General features: G+C 42.2%; 1 protein-coding gene across 2 annotated transcripts in view; it reads left to right on the forward strand.

Annotated features, from left to right (window-relative positions):
• Window positions 1-578: 578 nt before the first annotated feature.
• LOC139370328 (tubulin gamma complex component 6) overlaps window positions 579-21,795 on the forward strand; it is a 29,899-nt gene continuing 8,682 nt past the window's right edge. Inside the window, exons 1-16 of one of the 2 annotated variants that reach the window (XM_071109742.1) lie at window positions 579-839; window positions 2,714-3,557; window positions 3,744-3,907; window positions 9,964-10,177; window positions 10,858-11,019; window positions 14,166-14,287; window positions 14,479-14,542; window positions 14,675-14,784; window positions 14,951-15,042; window positions 15,844-15,983; window positions 17,795-17,944; window positions 18,357-18,438; window positions 19,767-19,855; window positions 20,119-20,234; window positions 20,483-20,621; window positions 21,613-21,705. In XM_071109742.1, coding sequence (XP_070965843.1) covers window positions 2,754-3,557; window positions 3,744-3,907; window positions 9,964-10,177; window positions 10,858-11,019; window positions 14,166-14,287; window positions 14,479-14,542; window positions 14,675-14,784; window positions 14,951-15,042; window positions 15,844-15,983; window positions 17,795-17,944; window positions 18,357-18,438; window positions 19,767-19,855; window positions 20,119-20,234; window positions 20,483-20,621; window positions 21,613-21,705 — 2,541 coding nt within the window. In that variant the 5' untranslated portion in view covers window positions 579-839; window positions 2,714-2,753. The remainder of the gene's footprint in view (window positions 840-2,713; window positions 3,558-3,743; window positions 3,908-9,963; window positions 10,178-10,857; window positions 11,020-14,165; window positions 14,288-14,478; window positions 14,543-14,674; window positions 14,785-14,950; window positions 15,043-15,843; window positions 15,984-17,794; window positions 17,945-18,356; window positions 18,439-19,766; window positions 19,856-20,118; window positions 20,235-20,482; window positions 20,622-21,612; window positions 21,706-21,795) is intronic. The other variant, XM_071109751.1, reaches the window with a different exon arrangement.

A 21,795-nucleotide genomic window follows, 5' to 3' on the forward strand; every position in this document is an offset into this window, starting at 1 on the left:
CTGTGTTGTTTATTTTGTTTACTGGAATGCAATTCATAGAATGGTATCAAACATGGAAACCACGTTTGACTCCGTTCCAACTATTCCATTCCAGCTATTACAATGTGGATGTCCTCCTATATATCCTCACACCAGCCCCACTGCTACTGAAGCAGTCCAATAAATGGCTATGTTTCGTCCTGATTTCCTCTGTCTGTGTTGTTTATTTGATGCGGTGAAACTGGGCCTCACTGACAGCCTGGATTGAAGCTCTCTCCTGTGTGAACCCAATTGCTAAATTATATTCCTCCTTCTCTTTTCCTCTTCCACGACAATCGACGCTGTCCGCTTCTCTGGGCTGGAACACGACGGCCAGAAGAACCCGTGAACAATTTGGACTTGGTAGAGGCTAGCTAAATGTGAATGGAGTGGTTGGTAGATAAACAGTTGAGTTTGGTGGGCAATGTCGGCACAAATACACCGTATTTGACTTGTCTGGCAGTTGTACTTTAGCGCGCAATCATTGTTACCGGAAGTATGTCACACAAACGTACAGGAGTTAACCAATGAAATAGCCTGGTCTGGTATTTTGCCCACTCAGGTTGAGTGGGCGGGTCCAACGTGTAGTTGAAGTGGATGTACATGATACAGACAAAATAACGTACATTTTTGTTTTGAAACGTATTATGATGAACTACAGAAAGTAGATAACTAGTATGCATTAAATAGAGGCAAGTAACAAGTATACTGAGACATCTAGCTAGCTAACTTGCTAAACACGAATGGTCCCTCCGTTACTGAACTAGCTAACAGCACCATCATCATGGAAGGAGGACCGAAAACCAATGTATGAGTTGAAGGTAGCTAACATTATTAACCAGCTAGCTAGTTAGGCATTATTATGGAATACACTTTGCTAGCATGCGTATATGTAGTTATTTTTGCCATCTCGGTGCTCACAACGTGGCTAGCTAGCTAAATGCATTTTGTTCGACGTTAGCCTAGCTACCCAGGCAGCTAACATTAGCTTGCAGTTAGTTCTGACTTGTTATACTGTGTCGTTAGGGAGTCGCCAGTTAGCTGCAGCTAACCTTGCTAGCTACTAGTCAATTGTACTCTGCTAATCAAATCAAATTGTATTAATGTTAGTTAGTTGCTCTCACTTAATTGTGCAGCCTACCCACCCACAAAAACATATCTGCATTCGGAAAGTATTCGGACCCCTTCACTTTTAACACATTTTGTTACGTTATTCTAAAATGGATGTAATTGTTTCCCACCTCCAATCTAACGTTACGCACAATAACCAATAATGACAAAGCAAAAAACTAGTTGAGAAATGTTGGCAAATGTGTGCATATATATATATATATATATATATATATATCTGAAATCACATTTACATAAGTATTCAGACCTTTTACTGAGTACTTTGTTGAAACTTCTTGGGTATGACTCTACAAGCTTGGCACACCTGTATTTGGAGAGTTTCTCCCATTCTTCTATGCAGATCCTCTCAAGCTCTGTCAGGTTGGATGGGGAGCATCGCTGCACAGCTTTTTTCAGGTCTCTCCAGAGATGTTCGATTGGGTTCAAGTCCGGGCTCTGGCTGGGCCACTCAAGGACATTCAGAGACTTGTCCCGAAGCCACACCTGTGTTGTCTTGGCTGTGTGCTTGTCCTGTTAGAAGGGGAATGTTCGCTCCAGTCTGAGGTCCTGAGCGCTCTGGAACAGGTTTTCATTAAGGATCTCTCTGTACTTTGCTCTGTTCAGCTTTGCCTCGATCCTGACGAGGCTCCCAGTCCCTGCCGCTGAAAAACATCCCCACAGCATGATGCTGCAACCATGCATCATCTTAGGGATAGTATTGGCCAGGTGATGAGCGGTGCCTGGTTTCCTCCAGACACTTGGCATTCAGGCCAAAGACTTCAATCTTGGTTTCATCAGACCAGAATCTTGTTTATCATGGTCAGAGTCCTTTAGGTGCCTTTTGGCAAACTCCAAGCAGGCTGTCATGTTCCTTTTACTGAGGAGTGGCTTCTGTCTGGCCACTCTACCATAAAAGCCTGATCGGTGGAGTATTGTAGGGATGGTTGTCCTTCCCGAAGGTTCTCCCATCTCCACAGAGGAACTCTGGAGCTCTGTCAGAGTGACCATCGGGTTGGGGGACCTTCAATGCTGCAGACATGTTTTGGGACCCTTCCCCAGATCTGTGCCTTGACACAGTCCTGTCTCTGAGCTCTTTTGGACAATTTCTTCAACCTCATGGCTTGGATTTTGCTCTGACATGCACTGTCAACTGTGGGACCTTTTATATAGACAGGTATGTGCCTTTCCAAATCTAGTCCAATCAATTGAATTTACCACAGATGGACTCAAATCAACTTGTAGAAACATCTCAAGGATGATCAATGGAAACAGGATGCACCTGAGGGCAATATCGAGTGTCATTACAAAGGGTCTGAGTATTTATGTAAAGATATTTCAGTTATTATTATTATTTTTTTATACATTTGCAAACATGTCTAAACCTGTTTTTGCTTCGTCATTATGGGGTATTGTGTGTAGATTGGGGGGGGGGGGGTGAAGGGAAAGTGAAGGGGTCTGAATACCTTCTGAATGCTTCGGCGCTAGCTTGATTTCCAAATGATTATGCTGCACTGACTCAACTCACAAACTACACTACAGTATGTTCAAGTGTTGTACGTTTCAAAAACAATATCTGTATCCATAGGTCAGAAGTAATCAATCACATCAACTGACCAGCTACAACCATGTACTCCAGTCCAGATGTCTGCCTTAAATCTGGCAGTCACAACAGTAGCAGTAACAGCAACAGCATCACTGAACTCCTGGGCTCCCTGTGTGACAGCAGCCTCACTGGGGTGTCATGGAAACGTCGTGCTCTAGGAGGGGTGTCTCGAGAGGGGGTCCGCCGCACTCTCAGAAAGCGTGCCTACGGGGCCCTGCTGTCCAAACTGTTCCAGGAGGGCTCCCCGAAAGGGTTATTGTCAGTACCTAGTGCCACGTCCACCACCCCGCCCAGAAACAAGCTACTTATGATATCCTTTGACCTGCGAGTGGCGGGGTGCCAGGACGAGGCCGAGAGGCTGGAGGAGCAGCTGGGGAGGCTAAGTGAGGGGCCCGCCTCGGGTCTGAAGGAGCTGGACTCTGTGCTGGAGCTCTTGGTGCAGCTGACTGGCTCTGCACCCCCACCCCCAGCCTCATTCAGCAGGGACTACATGCGCAGGGAGAGGCCCGTGTTGAGGAGGCCTCCACTGGGGGGCTACCAGAGCGAGGAGCTGCAGAGGTTGGAGGCCCGAGCCTGGGCCCTGATGTGTGGGGAGGAGTGGGGATCCCTGAAGGGTCTGTGTGGGACTCTGGGTCTGATGGATGCTCCTCCGGGCACAGGCCTGCTGGCACTGAGGAGGAGGTCCGATGTAGAGGAGAGGTTTGAGAAGGAGACCAGGATGTCTCTGTTTGGAGCCCTGCAACACTCCCGTACCTCAGACCTGGACATCAGGCTCAATCTGCCTCCTGTTCCCAGCAATGCTGATGTCACTGGGCTAGCCATACGGGTAAGACTGACACTGATATGAGTGGATGTATGACCAATTTCAGTTAATTTGGTTGCAGTGAGTGGTTCTTTTTTGACAATGGTAAAACGTACTGTAGTCAATATGTCAGACCAAATTGATTTGTTCTTACGGGCACTGGATGATTAGTCATTATAATCAATGATCTCTTGTTCGTGCTCTAACCAGGTGCCACCTTGTTTGGACCAGTTAGAAGATGAGGGCTTCCAGTCAGCCTCCAACTTAACCCCAGACTCCCAGTCAGAGCCCAGTCCCAGCCCAGAACTTGATGTCTGGGACGCCCTGAGGACTTTTGAGCCTGGGAGACGCCGCTGCTGGGAGTCTGTTGGCTGGTAAGGGAGAGATACAAGACTGTTTGAAAGACTGGAACATATAACTGAGGGGAAATTCCACGGTAACGGGTTACGATTTGACTCCTGATTTTTCACATTAAAATGTATGCCAAACAAAAACTATTTATTTACAAGTTTAACCAACCATACAACTCTATGCGCAAGGAATTCTTTCAACAATTTACACAGAACATTTCATGAAAATACATATACTGGAAGAGCTGTGCAGATGCAAAGTTGATAACAGAATTACGGTAAAATCTCCCTCAGTTTATGCGACCACGTTTTCCAAATACTCTGTTAAATATCTGTTCCGAATTAAAATTTAAAAAATGTCTGCAGAAAGATTGGAGTGTCAGCTATGATATGACACCTTGAGTTTAAAAAACAATAACATTTTGGTTATTAAACTACAGTAGGTGAAGTGGATTTACATCAGGTAACGGAATTACTTTAACGGAATTAGGTACACAAAGGTAGAAATATGCAATGTATTTATTCCTTATATTTGTGTATTATTCTATACACTGGTTATTCTTATTATGAGCTCCGCCCCCAAACAAGACCACATTTGGTGGGTTCTGACCAGACATCCATGTTTCACAAGTTTGGACCTCACGGTAGAGTACAGTACATTAGTGTACAGTAAAATAGATATGTACAGTACATTAAACTTTACTCTAGTGTGCTCTACTGTCCAAACATGTGTAACATAGATCTCTGGTTCAGATTTGGTCCGACCAGGGCAGATTGGATTTATTTGGGTAAAATAAATGTCCAGTGTGGACCCAGAGGATAGTGGTCCTCAATGGTAAAAACAAATAACACATAATGATTTAAAAGGCAAGACACAATTACAAATAACCACATTACATTCATTTACAGTATATTGACATCCTAAAAAGTGGCACTTAAAAGCACATTTCCTTAATAAAATTTTTTTTAAAAGCTCTTCATTGCACATAATCCCTAACCTAGGAAACAAGCTCTTCATTGCACATAATCCCTAACCTAGGAAACAAGCTCTTCATTGCACATAATCCCTAACCTAGGAAACAAGCTCTTCATTGCACATAATCCCTAACCTAGGAAACAAGCTCTTCATTGCACATAATCCCTAACCTAGGAAACAAGCTCTTCATTGCACATAATCCCTAACCTAGGAAACAAGCTCTTCATAGAACTATGTGCAATTTTGCTGCTTGTAGGCTACTGTCTGTAATTTCTCAATATATTTATTGATGTGTAGTCTAACACGTGCGCAATGATGATCAGTGATTTAGTGCGTTTTTATTGGGTAAGCATTGCAATATGTCCGCCTCAATATTTTCAGCCGTAGGTGGTAATATCTCTAGAGGTTAATCCGTCCTCAGTATTGTTAAACAATTCTAATGTTATGGTAAGATTTGAATTGAGAAAGCTGATCTGAGTGCATCCTTTCACTCCTATTAGTATCGACGCATGCTCCAACGACGCACTTAGCCACCTTTTTCTCCGCGCAGTGTTTTGGGAAATGTACGTTTACATCAGCTTTTGTAGGATAGATGCATTGTTAAAGCAATTGTAAGCCTAAGTTATATTAGGAAACCGGGCCCAGACTGTTGTCAGTCTTGCTTCGACCACCAGATGACAGAAAGAGGAAGAAAATCAAAGTTTTGTAAACTGAATATAACAGTATAGCAGTTGAAGCGAGGACAGTAGCAGGTGAAAATAGATCAACTATCCTAAACAATGCACATGCAATTGGTTTGAATGCCTTTTAGTGATTACATACAGTCTTGTAGGAATTCAGTGTTGGTTAGATGATCGAGTTTAGGGAACTGTGTGTCTAATTTCATGGTGGTTATTGACCTGTGAGTAAGAGTCTTACCTGACGTAATAAAGGTATCACTAGTCACTGTAAATAACCGCACTTTAATACATTTTACATATGCTACATTACTCACCTCATGTACAGTGGGGCAAAAAAGTATTTAGTCAGCCACCAATTGTGCAAGTTCTCCCACTTAAAAAGATGAGAGAGGCCTGTCATTTTTATCATAGGTACACTTCAACTATGACAGACAAAATGAGGGAAAAGAAATTCAGAAAATCACATTGTAGGATTTTTAATGAATTTATTTGCAAATTATGGTGGACAATAAGTATTTGGTCACCTACAAACAAGCAAGATTTCTGGCTCTCACAGACCTGTAACTTTGTCCTCTGTCCTCCACTCGTTACCTGTATTAATTACATCTATATTAGGAAACGGGCCCAGACTGTTGTCAGTCTTGCTTTGACCACCTCATCTTTGGAGGGAGTTGAAAGTCTGTGTTGCCCAGCAACAGCCCCAAAACATCACTGCTCTAGAGGAGATCTGCATGGGGAATGGGCCAAAATACCAGGAAACAGTGTGTGAAAACCTTGTGAAGACTTACAGAAAACGTTTGACCTCTGTCATTGCCAACAAAGGGTATATAACAAAGTATTGAGATCAACTTTTGTTATTGACCAAATACTTATTTTCCACCATAATTTGCAAATAAATTCATTAAAAATCCTACAATGTGATTTTCTGTATTTTTTTCCCTCATTTTGTCTGTCATAGTTGAAGTGATGAAAATTACAGGCCTCTCTCATCTTTTTAAGTGGGAGAACTTGCACAATTGGTGGCTGACTAAATACTTTTTTGCCCCACTGTATATACTGTATTCTATACCATCTACTGCATCTTGCCTATGCCGCACGGCCATCGCTTATCAAAATATATTTATATGTACATATTCTTATTCATCCATTTACATTTGTGTGTATGAGGTAGTTGTGCATTTGTTAGATTACTTGTTAGATATTACTGCATTGTCGGAACTAGAGGCACAAGATTTTCACAACACTCGCATTAACATCTGCTAACCATGTGTATGTGACCAATAAAATTGTATTTGATTATTAAACAGTAATAAGCTGAACATGACAGTATGCCAGTTGAAGGGAGGACAGTAGCAGGTGACCCAACTGTGGTTTGTGACTGATTTCCCATTGTAGCTAATTCAATTGCATTAATTAATTCCATAACATATTATTTTCACATATTTCATAATCAGAAATGATATCATTAAAAACACTGACTAATTGGTAGGTCTACCTTTACTTGTTACTTCTGTGAACTTTCATTATCCTCCTCATGAGGGAAAGAAATTAGGAAATATCTTAAGATATCTGGGTTTTTGGTAACAAGCCACAAGGCAATATTTCATAAATTTACCGAAGGCAAATAATTTATCCAAAATTAAATATAAATGTTGATATTAGTTGGTAGGTGTCTTTACTTCATTATGTGTTTTGATGTATTTCTAATACCTTTTTAATACTTTTTCTGGTAGATGTTTAACTTCTTGCTCCTACTTGAGACGCAGATGTCTCAAGTAGACACCTGGAAATGCAAATGCGCTACGCTAAATGCTAAATGTACTCGTTAAAACTCAAACGTTCATCAAAATGCACATGCAGGGTATTGAATTAAAGCTACACTCGTTGTGAACCTAGCCAACAAGTCAGATTTTTAAAATGCTTTTCGGCGAAAGCATGAGAAGCTATTATCTGATAGCATGCAACACCCCAAAATGCCTGAATGCGACGTAAACAAAGATTTAGCGTAGCCGGCGCTACACAAAACGCAGAAATAAAATATAAAACATTCATTACCTTTGACGAGCTTCTTTCTTGGCACTCCTATATGCCCCATAAACATCACTATTGGGTCTTTTTTTCATTTAAATCGGTCCATATATACCCAAAATAGCTTTCTATGGAAGCTGTGTAATTCAGAAAAAAACATTGTTTTAAAACGCAGCGTCATTTTTTTAAATTAAAAAAGTTGACGATAAACTTTCACAAAACACTTCGAAATACTTTTGTAATCCAACTTTAGGTATTAGTAAACGTTTATAATCTATCAAAATGATTACAGGGCGATGTGTATTCAATAGCTCCTCGTCTTCAAATCAATGGCTGAAAATGTGCACCTCACAACATCCTGGCGGAGACCGGAAGAAATTGAATCCAGTTAGTTGGATTTACCAACAAAATGACGACAATGGCGACATCGTGTGGAATCTGTAGGAATTGCATGCAGGTCCATAATTAATTTTGTGCCCTTTTAACAACCCATGAAAGTGACGCATGGAAATTATTTTTAGCTTTCAGAGAACAGTTTTTCTTGCGCTTTTCGATGAAACACACAATCTGTTATAGTCACAGCCGTGATTTAACCAGTTTTAGAAACTTCAGAGTGTTTTCTATCCACACATACTAATCATATGCATATACTATATTCCTGGCATGAGTAGCAGGACGCTGAAAAGTTGCGCGATTTTTAACAGAATGTTCGAAAAAGGAGGGGGTAGACTTAAGAGGTTTTAAGACCCCTTTTCCGTCTGTTTGACAAGAAATCAAAGCCTTTGCTTATTCCTAATTTGTATTATGGAAAATTTGTTGAAAAATCTATGCCTTAATTTCTCAAATATACACTACCGGTCAAAAGTTTTAGCACACCTACGGTACTCATTCAAGGGTTTTTCTTTATTTTTACTATTTTCTACATTGTAGATTAATAGTGAAGACATCAAAACTATGAAATAACATATATGGAATCATGTAGTAACCAATTTGTTTTTAAACAAATCCAAATATATTTTATATTTGAGATTCTTCAAATAGCTGCCCTTTGCCTTGATGACAGCTTTGCACACTCTTGACATTCTCTCAACCAGTTTCATGGGGTAGTCACCTGGAATCCATTTCAAATAACTGGTGTGCCTTCTTAAAAGTTAATTTGTGGAATTTCTTTCCCAATTTGGTAAAATACCAAATAAACAACGAGAAATGACAGTCCATCATTACTTTAAGACGTGAAGGTCAGTCTACGAAACATTTCAATAACTTTGAACATTTCTTCAAGTGCAGTCGCAAAAAACCATCAAGCGCTATGATGAAACTGGCTCTCATGAGGACCGCCACAGGAAAGGACGACCCAGAGTTACCTCTGCTGCAGAGGATAAGTTCATTTGAGTTACCAGCCTCAGAAATTGCAGCCCAGATAAATGCTTCACAGAGTTCAAGTAACAGACATATCTCAACATCAACTGTTTAGAGGAGACTGTGTGAATCAGGCCTTCATGGTCGAATTGCTGCAAAGAAACCACTACTAAAGGACACCAATAAGAAGAGACTTGCTTGGGCCAAGAAACACGAGCAATGGACAGTGTAGACGGGTGGAAATCTGTCCTTTGGTCTGGAATCCAAATTGGAGATTTTTGGTTCCAACCGCCGTGTCTTTGTGAGACGCGGTGTGGGTGAACAGACGATCTCTGCTAGTGTATTTCCCACCGTGAAGCATTGAGGAGGAGGTGTGGTGGTGGGGTGCTTTGCTGGTGACACTGTCTGTGATTTATTTAGATTTCAAGGCACATTTAACCAGCATGGCTACCACAGCATTCTGCAGCGATATGCCATCCCATCTGGTTTGGGCTTAGTAAGGGCTATTGAACCAAGAAGGAGAGTGGAGTGCTGCATCAGATGACCTGGCCTCCACAACCCCCTGACCTCAACCAAATTGAGATGGTTTGGGATGAGTCGGACCGCAGAGTGAAGGAAAAGCAACCATCAAGTGTTCAGCATATGTGAGAACTCCTTCAAGACGGTTGGAAAAGCATTCCAGGTGAAGCTGGTTGAGAGAATGCCAAGTGTGCAAAGCTGTCATCAAGGCAAAGGGTGGCTAAAATATAGACTTTTTATGGTTACATGATTCCATATGTGTTATGTCATAATTTTCATGTATTCACTATTATTCTACAATGTAGAAAATAGTAAAAATAAAGAAAAACCCTTGAATGAGTAGGTGTTCTAAAAAATTTGACCAGTAGTGTAGATTCTTAGCTTTCATTTGACACCCAATTTGACACGATCCTTTGAACACATGTTGGTGCTCATGGGGCCTTTTTAGATGGAAATGGCCTAAGATGTTAGAATTATTCCAGAATAATTCATCAAGCATAAACTCTTTCTCCCACCAGCCCACCAGGGAAGAGGGAATTCCCCTACCTGACGGAGGGAGGCAGGGAGGCTTTTGATCAGCTCTACAGGCTGTGGGAGGGGGAGATGAGGGTGGTATGCTCTGCCTCCCCTTCGCCCCTCCTGCCCCTGCCTCTGGACTGTCAGACCCAGCTGGTCAGTGACCTACTTAATGTATTGATCGGGGTGGCGTCTACTACCTTCCCCCTCAACCAGGTACTGTAACCCCATCACCTTAACTCTGGCTGTAGTCTGCATACTACTTTATTTGGTTTGGTGTATATGTAATATAAATAGATAGCGTGTTATACAATGGGTGATTCTAATCCAGAATGCTGATTGGTTAAAACCACATTCCAGCCAGTATCTATTCTACAAGTTACCACCTGCTAAATCTATGACATTAAAATGCCTATTTACTCTGTTCCATTTGACTGCGCAATCCACTGTCTCATCAGCCCAGCCAGGCAATTTATAAACTTGATCTCCACTATAAAAAGCATCTGGACATTTATCTAATTTCTTTTAGACTAACACTTGGTTTTCAACAGCTGAGATTTGTATATATCTTGCGGTCTGTCTTTCCGACATTTACAACGTAATTTCAATATTCAAATTCGATCTTTAGCTGTCCCATAGTAATGAACGTGTCGAAAGTCGGGACGAGACCGTCAGGCAGCATTTCTCAGCCAGTCGAAATCATGAATCAGCTGGCATAATTTTTAAGGATATATACAAAGAAATATCAATTGAAAGAAGGTCAAACTAAACGAAGTGCAGCTAGTTTACTTTGTCTCAGACCTAACAACACCCGTGCCAAAATATCATCCAAACACTAGCTTCATGGGCATTATCACTTAATTACATAATGGATTCCATTTTTTCTCTTTCTCCAGGTGTGTGTAAATTTTGACGTTCGACCCGGAGTGTGTGTGTCGGGAGCGTCACCGGAGAGTGTGTCTCGTTTGCTTGGCGAGCTGGCTCAGTATGGCACCCATTACCTGAGGCTCAGTCGCTTCGTTCTGCAGAGTGCCCAAAAGAGAGGTCTGGTCTTCCAGGTATGGTCCTTCAATCGTTATATGTTGCATCTGTTATCGTGGCTGATATTCACAAAGTGTCTCAGAGTAAAAGTGCTGATCTAGGATCAGTTTAGCCTTTTATATTATAATTACTGGATAGGGGTAATTATCTGGTGTATAAACGGTGTGGGTTTCAAGGCCTTTTGAAGTAAGACATTAAGGAATAGCCATGGGTAACACTTTACTTTAGGCCTGCAGGTAAAGACATTATGATGTGGTTATAATGCATTATAAACTGGGTGGTTCGAACCCTGAATGCTGATTGGCTGAAAGCCATGGTATATCAGACCGTATACCACGGGTAAGAACAGTAAAAAAAAAAAAAAAATTTTGTCAAATTACTTTGGTAACCAGTTCCCATAACCATAATAGCAATAAGGCACCTCTGGGGTTTGTGGTATATGGCCAATATACCACGGCTAAGGGCTGCATCCAGGCACTCCGCGATGCGTCATACAAAGAACAGCCCTTATCTGTTGTATATTGGCCATTTACCACACCCCTTCAGGCCTCATTGCTTAATTGTAAGACTTGTCATAAGTATAGGGTTGCGACATTTCTGTAAAATTCCTGGTTTGAGAATTCGGTATTTCCTGCGTATTCCCTCACAATTCCGGGAATCATCCAAACGAGGAAAACCTGGGAATTTTGGGAAAGTTGCTGGAATTTTGCAACCACACAAGTATGTCCATGTCCATGTACACATATATATATATATACATACAGTACCAGTCAAACGTTTGGACACACCTACTCATTCAAGGGTTTTTCTTTATTTTTACTAGCAGCTACATTAAATAGTACACGCAAAACACCAGTCTCAACGTCAACACTGTCCTATAAAAATAAAAGATTAAGATGGGCAAAAGAACAGACACTGGACAGAGGAGTTGCATCTTCACTGTTGATGTTGAGACTGGTGTTTTGCGGGTACTATTTAATGAAGCTGCCTGTTGAGGACTTGTGAGGCGTCTGTTTCTCAAACTAGACACTAATGCACTTGTCTTCTTGCTCAGTTGTGCACCGGGGCCTCCCACTCTTTCTATTCTGGTTAGAGCCAGTTTGCGCTGTTCTGTGAAGGGAGTAGTACACAGCGTTGTACGAGATCTTCAGTTTCTTGGCAATTTCTCGCATGGAATAGCCTGCATTTCTCAGAACAAGAATAGACTGGCGAGTTTCAGAAGAAAGTCTGTTTCTGGCCATTTTGAGTTTCTAAACAGTTTTATTGCTTCTTTAATCAGGACAACAGTTTTCAGCTGTTCTAACATAATTGCAAAAGGGTTTTCTAATGATCAATTCGCCTTTTTAAAATGATAAACTTGGATTAGCTAACACAATGTGCCATTGGAACACAGGAGTGATGGTTGTTGATAATGGGCCTCTGTATGACTAATGTAGATCATTTATGGAATATCTGCCATTTCCAGCTACAATATTCATTTTATTTTAATGGACAACATTTTTTTGCTTTTCTGTCAAACAAGGACATTTCTAAGTGACCCCAAACTTTTGAACGGTAATGTAGTAAAAGTGTTAAACAAATCAAGATATATTTGAGATTCTTCAATGTAGCCACCCTTTATCTTGATGACAGCTTTACACACTCTTGGCATTCTCTCAACCAGCTTCACGAGGAAAATTTTTCCTACGGTCTTGAAGGAGTTCCCACATATGCTGAGTACTTGTTGGCTGCTTTTCCTTCACTCTGCGGTCTAACTCATCCCAAACCATCTCAATTGGGTTGAGTTCAGGTGATTGTGGAGCACTCCATCACTCTCCTTCTTGGTCAAATAGCCCTTATATTCAGGGAAAGAGGGGGATACAAAGTCAGTTGTACATCTGAATTCCTTCAACTGAAATGTGTCTTCCGCATTTAATCCAGCCCCTCTGAATCAGAGATGTTCGGGGACTGCCTTAATCGACATTCACGTCTTCGGCGCCCGGGGAACATTGGGTTAACTGCCTTGCTCGGGGGCAGAACGACGGATTTTTACCAGCTCAGGATTCGATCCAGCAACCTTTCAGTAACTGGCCCAATGCTCTAACCACTAGACTGCCTGGAGGTGTGTTTTGGATCATTGTCCTGTTGGAAAACAAATGATCGTCCCACTAAGTGCAAACCAGATGGTATGGCATATCGCTACAGAATGCTGTGGTAGCCATGCTGGTTAAGTGTGCCTTGAATTCAAAATAAATCATTGACAGTGTCACCAGCAAAGCACCCCCACATCATAACACCACCTCCTCCATGCTTCACGGTAGGAACCGCACATGTGGAGATCATCAGTTCATCTACTCTGCGTCTCACAAAGACTTATCAGACCAAAGGACAGATTTAAACCGATTTACTGTCCATTGCTCGTGTTTCTTGACCCAAGCAAGTGGCTTCTTCTTATTGGTGTCCTTTTAGTAGTGGTTTCTTTGCAGCAATTTTACCATGAAGGCCTGATTCACACAGTCTCCTCTGAACAGTTGATGTTGAGATGTGTCTGTTACTTGAACTCTGAAGCATTTATTTGGGCTGCAATCTGAGGTGCAGTTAACTCTAATGACCTTATCCTCTGGGTCTTCCTTTCCTGTGGCGGTCCTCATGAGAGCCAGTTTCATCATAGCGCTTGATGGTTTTTGCGACTGCACTTGAAGAAACATTCAAAGTTCTTGACATTTTAAGGATTGACTGACCTTCATGTCTTAAAGTAATGATGGACTGTTGTTTCTCTTTGCTTATTTGAGCTGTTCTTGCCATAATATGGACTTGGTCTTTTACCAAATAGTGTTATCTTCTGTATACCAACCCTACCTTGTCACAACACAACTGATTGGCTCAAACACATTAAGAAGGAAAGAAATTCCACAAATGAACTTTTAACAAGGCTCACCTGTTAATTGAAATGCATTCCAAGAGTGTGCAAAGCTGTCATCAAGATGGCTACTTTGAAGAATCTCAAATATAAAATATATTTTGATTTAACACTTTATTGTTTACTACATGATTCCTTGTGTTATTTCAACTTTTGGTGTCTTCACTATTATTCTACAATGTAGAAAATAGTAAAAAATAAAGAAAAATCCTTGAATGAGTTGGTGTGTCCAAACTTTTGACTGGTACTCTGTCTTTCTCTCAGGCGTTTACAGGTGGACTGCGTAAGTACCTGCATTACTACCGGGCCTGTGTCCTCAGCACCCCTCCCACCCTTAGCCTGCTCACCATCGGCTTCCTGTTCCGCAAGGTGGGCCGGCAGCTCAGGTAAGACCCTTACTCACAGGTCAATAACCACCATGAAATTAGGCACACAGTTCCCTAAGCATTCCAACCAATTGAATGTGCATTGTTTAGGATAGTTGATTTTCAATTAAATAGCTATATTTTAGGAATTGACGCTGTGTTACGCTGTCTAGTGTCCCCCAGTCATGCTCCTGTTTCTTCTGTGTTTGTAGGTATTTGTCAGAGTTGTGCTGTGTGGATGGGGCATCTGGTGTGGGCCAGGCTACCTTCCCTGTGGTAAGTTTCATTACACCTCTCCGACACACCACCCTGATTTCTGTCGGCATATTCACTCTCTCTGTTTGCCTCAGCCATTTAGAGGTGCATGTACTCAATAGTTTAACTCGGCCGGTATCTTGTCTTCTTCAGGGTGTGACGCTGCTCTCCTACCTGTACAACGAGGCCCAGAGCAACTGCAGCAATGAGAACTACCCCGTGCTGCTGTCCCTACTGAAGAGCAGCTGTGAGCCTTACACACGGTCAGTCATCCCAGCCATCACACTGACAATGTCCACTGATCTGTCCCACCTATCCCACGTGGAATTTATGCTAACCTGCACCCCCACAAATGCTTTCAAGATGCTTGTAAACAACGTGCCCTGGCCTGGTTGTGTGCCTGACTGATCCTTTTCCCTGTGTGTGTAGGTTTGTGTCAGACTGGGTGTACAGTGGAGTGTTCCGGGACGTGTACGGAGAGTTCATGATCCAGGTCAACGAAGACTACCTCAGCTTCAGAGGTCAGAACGTTACACTGCCCGATAACAGTACTCTGCATGCACAGTGTCAATTGTAGCAACCTCATGAAGCAGTTCAACCCTCTTGTGGTAAAGATGTTGGACTGACCGCTCCAGGGACCCGTGTTTGAGTTCAGGTTGGGCTACACTCCGAATGAGCTAATTCCCTGTACCACATTCAAGGACCGACAGTATCACTTTTAGATTTGCTGTGGTTTAGAGCAGGGTTTCCCAAACTCGGTCCCGGGGCCCTCCTTGGGTGCACGTTTTGCATTTGGACCAAGCACCACACAGCTGATTCAAATATCTAACTCGTCATCAAGATTATTTGCATCAGCGGTGTAGTGCTTGGTCAAAAACCAAAACGTGCATCCAAGGAGGGCCCCGGGACCGGGTTTGGGAAACCCTGCTCTAGAGGACTGTTACCTGATCTGGCTCACTTCATCATGCCTGCAGGGAACCTTCCTAGTGTTTCTCACTCCTGATTTTGAAGGATATACGAATACTAATACTCTATTCCAAGAGTCAGTTAGTGAAGCAATCAGTGGAGCTTGCTTGGCAATGGCAAGCTTCTTCGTTCGTTCTTCGTTTCTTCATGAAATAAAACCTGGTGAATTCACGCCCCCCAGTGCTTGTATCAGGGTACACAGATCTAACCTGTTATCATTTCCTAGTAGTTTTTTTCTATAGTAGGACCTAAACACCCATCATGGAAAAACTCCTGACCCCACTGTAATAGGGTTAGGAAAAACTCCTTTCCTAGAAATTCCTGGTGTACCTCACAACCCTCCTCTCTCCCGCTAGACAAGCACTTCTGGGCGCAGGGCTACACACTGATCTCCCGTGATGTGGAGGACTGCGTGCCTGTCTTCCTCCGACACATAGCCAACGACGTGTACGTCTGCGGGAAGACCATCAACCTGCTCAAGATCTGCTGTCCCCAGGTCAGTGGTAATGGGTCATTTACACACTCACACTGTGTCCTTGGTAGAGGTTGACCGATTATGATTTTTCAACGCCGATACCGATTTACTGGAGGACCAAAAAAAAAAGCTGACACCGATTAATCGGCCGATTTTAAAAAAAAAATATATATATATATATATATATATTTTTGTTTTTTTATATATACATATTTATTTCATATATATATGTAACAATGACAATTACAACAATACTGAATGAACACGTATTTTAACTTAATATAATACATCAATAAAATCAATTTAGTCTCAAATAAATATTGAAACATGTTCAATTTGGTTTAAATAATGCAAAAACAAAGTGTTGGAGAAGAAAGTAAAAGTGCAATATGTGTCATGTAAAAAAGCTAATGTTTAAGTTCCTTGCTCAGAACATGAGAACATATGAAAACTGGTGGTTCCTTTTATCTTGAGTCTTCAATATTCCAGTTAAGAAGTTTTAGGTTGTAGTTATTATAGGAATGATAGGACTATTTCTCTCTATACGATTTGAATTTCATATACCTTTGACTATTGTAGGCACTATAGTATTGCCAGCCTAATCTCGGGAGTTGATAGGCTTGAAGTCATAAACAGCGCTGTGCTTCAAGCATTGCGAAGAGCTGCTGGCAAACGCAGGAAAGTGCTGTTTGAATGAATGCTAACGAACCTGCTTTGCCTACCATCGCTCAGTCAGACTGCTCTATCAAATATCAAATCATAGACTTAATTATAATATAATAAACACACAGAAATACGAGCCTTAGGTCATTAATATGGTAAAATCCGGAAACTATCATTTCGAAAAACAAAACATTTATTATTTCAGTGAAACACGGAACCGTTCCGTATTTTATCTAACGGGTGGCATCCCTAAGTCAAAATATTTTTGTTACATTGCACAACCTTCAATGTTATGTCATAATTATGTAAAATTCTGGCAAATTAATTACGATCTTTGTTAGGAAGAAATGGTCTTCACACAGTTCGCAACGAGCCATTGAGCCCAAACTGTTGCATATACCCTGACCCTGAACGCAAGAGAAGTGACACAATTTCCCTAGTTAATATTGCCTGCTAACATGAATTTATTTTAACTAAATATACAAAAAATATACTTGTATTGATTTTAAGAAAGGCATTGATGTTAATGGTTAGGTATATTGGTATATTGATTGTGCTTTTGTCACGAATGCGCTTTTGTTAAATCACCCGTTTGGCGAAGTAGGCTGTGATTCGATGATAAATTAACAGGCACCGCATTGATTATATTCAACACAGGACAAGCTAGTTAAACTAGTAATATCATCCACCATGTGTAGTTAACTAGTGATTATGTTAAGATTGATTGTTTTTTTATAAGATAAGTTTAATGCTAGCTAGCAATTTACCTTGGCTCCTTGCTGCACTCGCGTAACAGGTGGTCAGCCTGCCACGTAGTCTCCTCGTGGATTGCAATGTAATCAGCCATAATCGGCATCCAAAAATGCAGATTACTGATTGTTATGAAAACTTGAAACCAGCCCTTATTAATCGGTCGACCTCTAGTCCTTGGGTCAGAGAATACTAGGATGGAGTTACTTTTCCTGGACACTGATCTAAGGTCTGTATTGTTTTTAGTTTTTTTTCTCCTAATGGTTAAAGTTAGGTTTTGGGAAAGGACTGAGCTGATCCTAGATCTGTACGTACACAAACCCCTATCCGGAGCAGTCTAGCAGCCCAAAGTTAACTCTGATCTAGGTTAAGATCAGCTGTACCTATAACTGCTGTCTGATATTGTCTCTCTGCCGCAGCATTACATCTGCTGGTCGGAGCTACCCGTGCCTCGCATCGCTGTCACGTTCTCCCTGCAGGAGGTAGAGGAGATAGAGAGGGACTGTGCCGTGTACCGAGGACGCATGGAGAGGATCGCCAAGCACAGCGCCACCAGCAGGGAGGAACAGGTACTGCAGCAAATCATCAAGGAAATGCATGAAACTCAAACTTGAATGGAAAAAACATCTATTAATAATGCATTGGATTTTTATAGCGCTTTTCTAAACCCCAAATATGCTTTAAAGTGTAGGGCTTTGACGTTAATCGGAGATTTGTGTGAAAATGTTTGTTCTACGCTTCTCTGCTTTGGACTCGGCTTTCCATAGATAGGAGAAGAGCGAGAGGGAAGGAATGAGAGAGATAGGGAAAGCGGCAGTAATGGACCATTAAGCTGATGTACACATACTCGATTTGAAACCCTCAGTGATCTACAGTGCAAATCCATGGCCTATTTTTCAGCTAGAGCAGAAGTGGGAGAAGATGTCAGATAGATCTCTGTTAATGATGGTCTGTGTCTGTTCTCCCTGTCTTTGTTGCTAGGCCCTGCGCACAGAGCAGGCACGCCAGGAACTGATCAATCAGGTCAGGCAGTCGGCCGCCAAGACCCTGGAGAGCATCCGCGGTGAGAGGGACACGCACAGTAACACACGCAGGGCCTAAAGTTAAAACCTGCCACCTGCCAGACGTGGGTAGATTTTGGCATTGGTGGGTAAGAATGTTTAAATCACCAGCCACGTTGGCGCATGGTAACACTCCGGGCTCTACAGTGTGACCATTTAATAAAAATAGTCAACAATGGGTGTGATTTATAGCTAAATAAATGCAGTAGCTGTTTTCAATTTCTGCCCTTTTTGTTTCATATCTAGAGTAATGCAAAAAATGCATCTGAATCACACTGTGAGAGCTGAAAGATTTGTTTTTAGAAGCAATGGGCACAGGCATAGACGTTGGTCTAATTTACTCGAAAGTACTGAAGTGAGACTTTGTCCTTGTGTTTCTTAGCTTGTGAACAAAACAATGTAAATAGCCAAGTTGCTTTTCAATGTTTGAGTATACACCCACTGCTAGCAAAAAGATACATCGTTGGCCTCTACTGGTGACATTCTCATAGGTACACATGATGACTAGAGTGTTACCAAGGTAACCTTAAAGGAATCAGCTAAAAAATATTTGTTTATTTATTAAAATACTTTGGTCACAGAATATTAAATTAAATCGATCAATATACCACATACTTCTTAATTGTAATACATTACTAAGCATGCTCATTTGTTTTTGTAAATATGGCAAAACATACAAAATATATGTTAACAAATCGAAGTGGCAGGTGTATATATATATATTTTTTAATCTACCTGCTGCATTGGCTGTTTATGGGGTGGCCGGTAGCCTAGTGGTTAGAGCGTTGGACTAGTAACCAAAAGGTTTCTAGATCGAATCCCTGAGCTGACCAGGTAAAAAAGACCAGGTTCTTCCCCTGAACAAGGCAGTTAACTCACTGTTCCTAGCCCGTCATTGTAAATTGGAATTTGTTTTTAACTGACTTGCCTAGTTAAATAAAAATTAAATTGGCTGTTTATACAAAAAAGTTACTGCAATACCACATACACTGGTACAGACATACACCTCGCTACAACCTTACAGGATCTTTACAACAGTGCTCACAACACTGATTACACCCCAAAAGAACTTGGCACATCACCCTCTATAACCCTAAGGATTCTTCACAGAGACAGCAGGGAGAAGGGGGGCTGATATGAGTGAGAAAAAGCTTTGAACAGCTTCCAGCACCTCAGGGTGTAAAATCTAATCATCGCTCACATAGTTTAAGAAACTGCTCATATCAGTTATTGCTTCAAAGATGTGCAATGGGAAGTGAATGGGCCAAGTACTGTGTGTGTACTGTAGGGGGTAACCAACCTGCTGTTCTCCCTCTCTCGCCCCCTGCAGGGCGCCAGGTGTCGCAGCGTCTGGCTGAAGAGGCAAAGAAGAGGGAACGCTTTGAAGAGCTGAGACAGCACTTGGAGCAGGAACAAGAGGTGGGACAGAGAGAGAGACTTTACTGTCTTCCTTTTGACCTTCATATCTTCACAAGCTAAAGACGGAGGGAGGGAGAAAGAAGGAAGGAATGAGAGAGAAGCAAACAATTACTCTTTAACTCTGTTTTGCATCATAGGAACACAACTAGGACCACAACACTATCCTTTTATCTTTAGAGCCGTGTTACTGTTTTCTTACCTCAGCTGTAGAGTGTGTGTGTGTGTGTGTAACCCATGTCTGTGCATGTGTGTAAATGTTGCAGTGGCACAGTTTAGCCAGGAGGAAGGAGCAGGAGGATGAATTCAGCTTTGCCAGGGAGCTGAGAGACCGAGAGAAGCGACTACAGGCCCTGGAGGAGCAGCTGGAGATCCGAGCCAGGTCTGGCCACTAGGGCGCGCCACCGCATCATACCCACATTAGACACACAGTCACGTTACACACACACACACAGCATAAATGATAGTTTTAGATTTGGTTATTATAATAAAAGTAAGAGTTGCACAAATCTTCTCCTCTTCACCACCTCGCCCTCCTCTCAAATCACAACTTTATCTTCAAGACAAGCCTGACTTGGGAGAAACCTGACTCTTAAATAACCTGAGATAACAATGCATCCTGGTCCTCAGGAAGGAACTGATTGCCCAGTACAGCCACCTATCAGAGGAGGCGGCCAAGAGGGAGTGGCGGGCCATGTGGAGGGTTCAGCGAATGAGACTGGACGATTTCCGGGCCCAGTTCCTACAGCAAGACCAACAGGAGACTGAGGTCAGTAGTACTCTCTCTTATACACACACTGTCTCTCGACGGAGGTTACTTAGAAGGGTGTAAATTAGAGGTCTTCACAGGTCCAAAAAGTTGGATACATTCCGAAATGGACCTGGGCCTTTCCCACCCGGACCTGATATGGATAAATACATTTTTAAGATATTGAGACCCTTTCAGAACGGACCCGAAGACAACTAGACCCGTTCCGTTATAGGCGGGGGAGGGCCATACTGTGAGCGAGGGACTTGGGGAGCAGGGAGGGAGGGAGAGGTGCAGCTCTAGCAGGCGGGGGAGGACCATACTGTGAGCGAGGGACTTGGGGAGCAGGGAGGGAGGGAGAGACAAGAGACACCAAGTCGACTCCAACTATAGTAGATGAATAGCTGACTAGCTAGCTAGGCTAATTGAGGCTGCAGCGCTTTCTGATCCTACAGTTACAAATAACACCAACTCCATTCAGAATATTAAGTAGCAGCCTGCCTGTTGGCTCTTGGTCGCTGTAGCCTGTCCTTGTCCTTTAACTTTTAATTCTGTCATTGTAATTCCATCTTTCATGGATTAGATATCTCCTAACTTTTGCCACACGGAGCAAGGTTCTATGACTGTAGCCTATTGCCTCTTTGATGACTTACGATTGGCCAACAACAAGCTACACGCTCCACTCTTGTGATAAGAAAGAGCAGCAGCATAAATTATACAATTTGTCTCTCTCCTGCAGCAGTCATGTTTCGATTTGTCGTGGCCCTTCCGGACAGGTCAGTTATAATTACACATACCCGTGACAACCCCACCCAGATCCGTGACATTATTTACAATTCTGGTTCAGGTCCAGATCGGGTTTTTGGGTACAGGTGGATCTGTGAAGACCACTAGTGTGAATCGTGTTTTGGCTGTGTGGTATCATATGATGTTGATGATTGTGATGCTGATGTTGATTTAATATGATTGTGGTGATGATGCAGTAATGTACTATTCTTATCTAAACCCCCAGGCTATTCTGGAGAAGTATCCTGTCGGAGGGCAGAGACCCCCTCTGGAAATACTACAGCCAGCTCCAGCTCAGACCACTCAACCATTAACACAGGTGTGTAAGTGTGTGGGGTGGCGTAGCGGCAAATAAATACAGCCTATGTAAAAGTGCCTTGCCAATCCACTCATGGAAGTGTAAGCTTGA

This window comes from Oncorhynchus clarkii, chromosome 2 (assembly GCF_045791955.1).
Source record: "Oncorhynchus clarkii lewisi isolate Uvic-CL-2024 chromosome 2, UVic_Ocla_1.0, whole genome shotgun sequence".
Taxonomy (NCBI): Eukaryota; Metazoa; Chordata; class Actinopteri; order Salmoniformes; family Salmonidae; genus Oncorhynchus; species Oncorhynchus clarkii.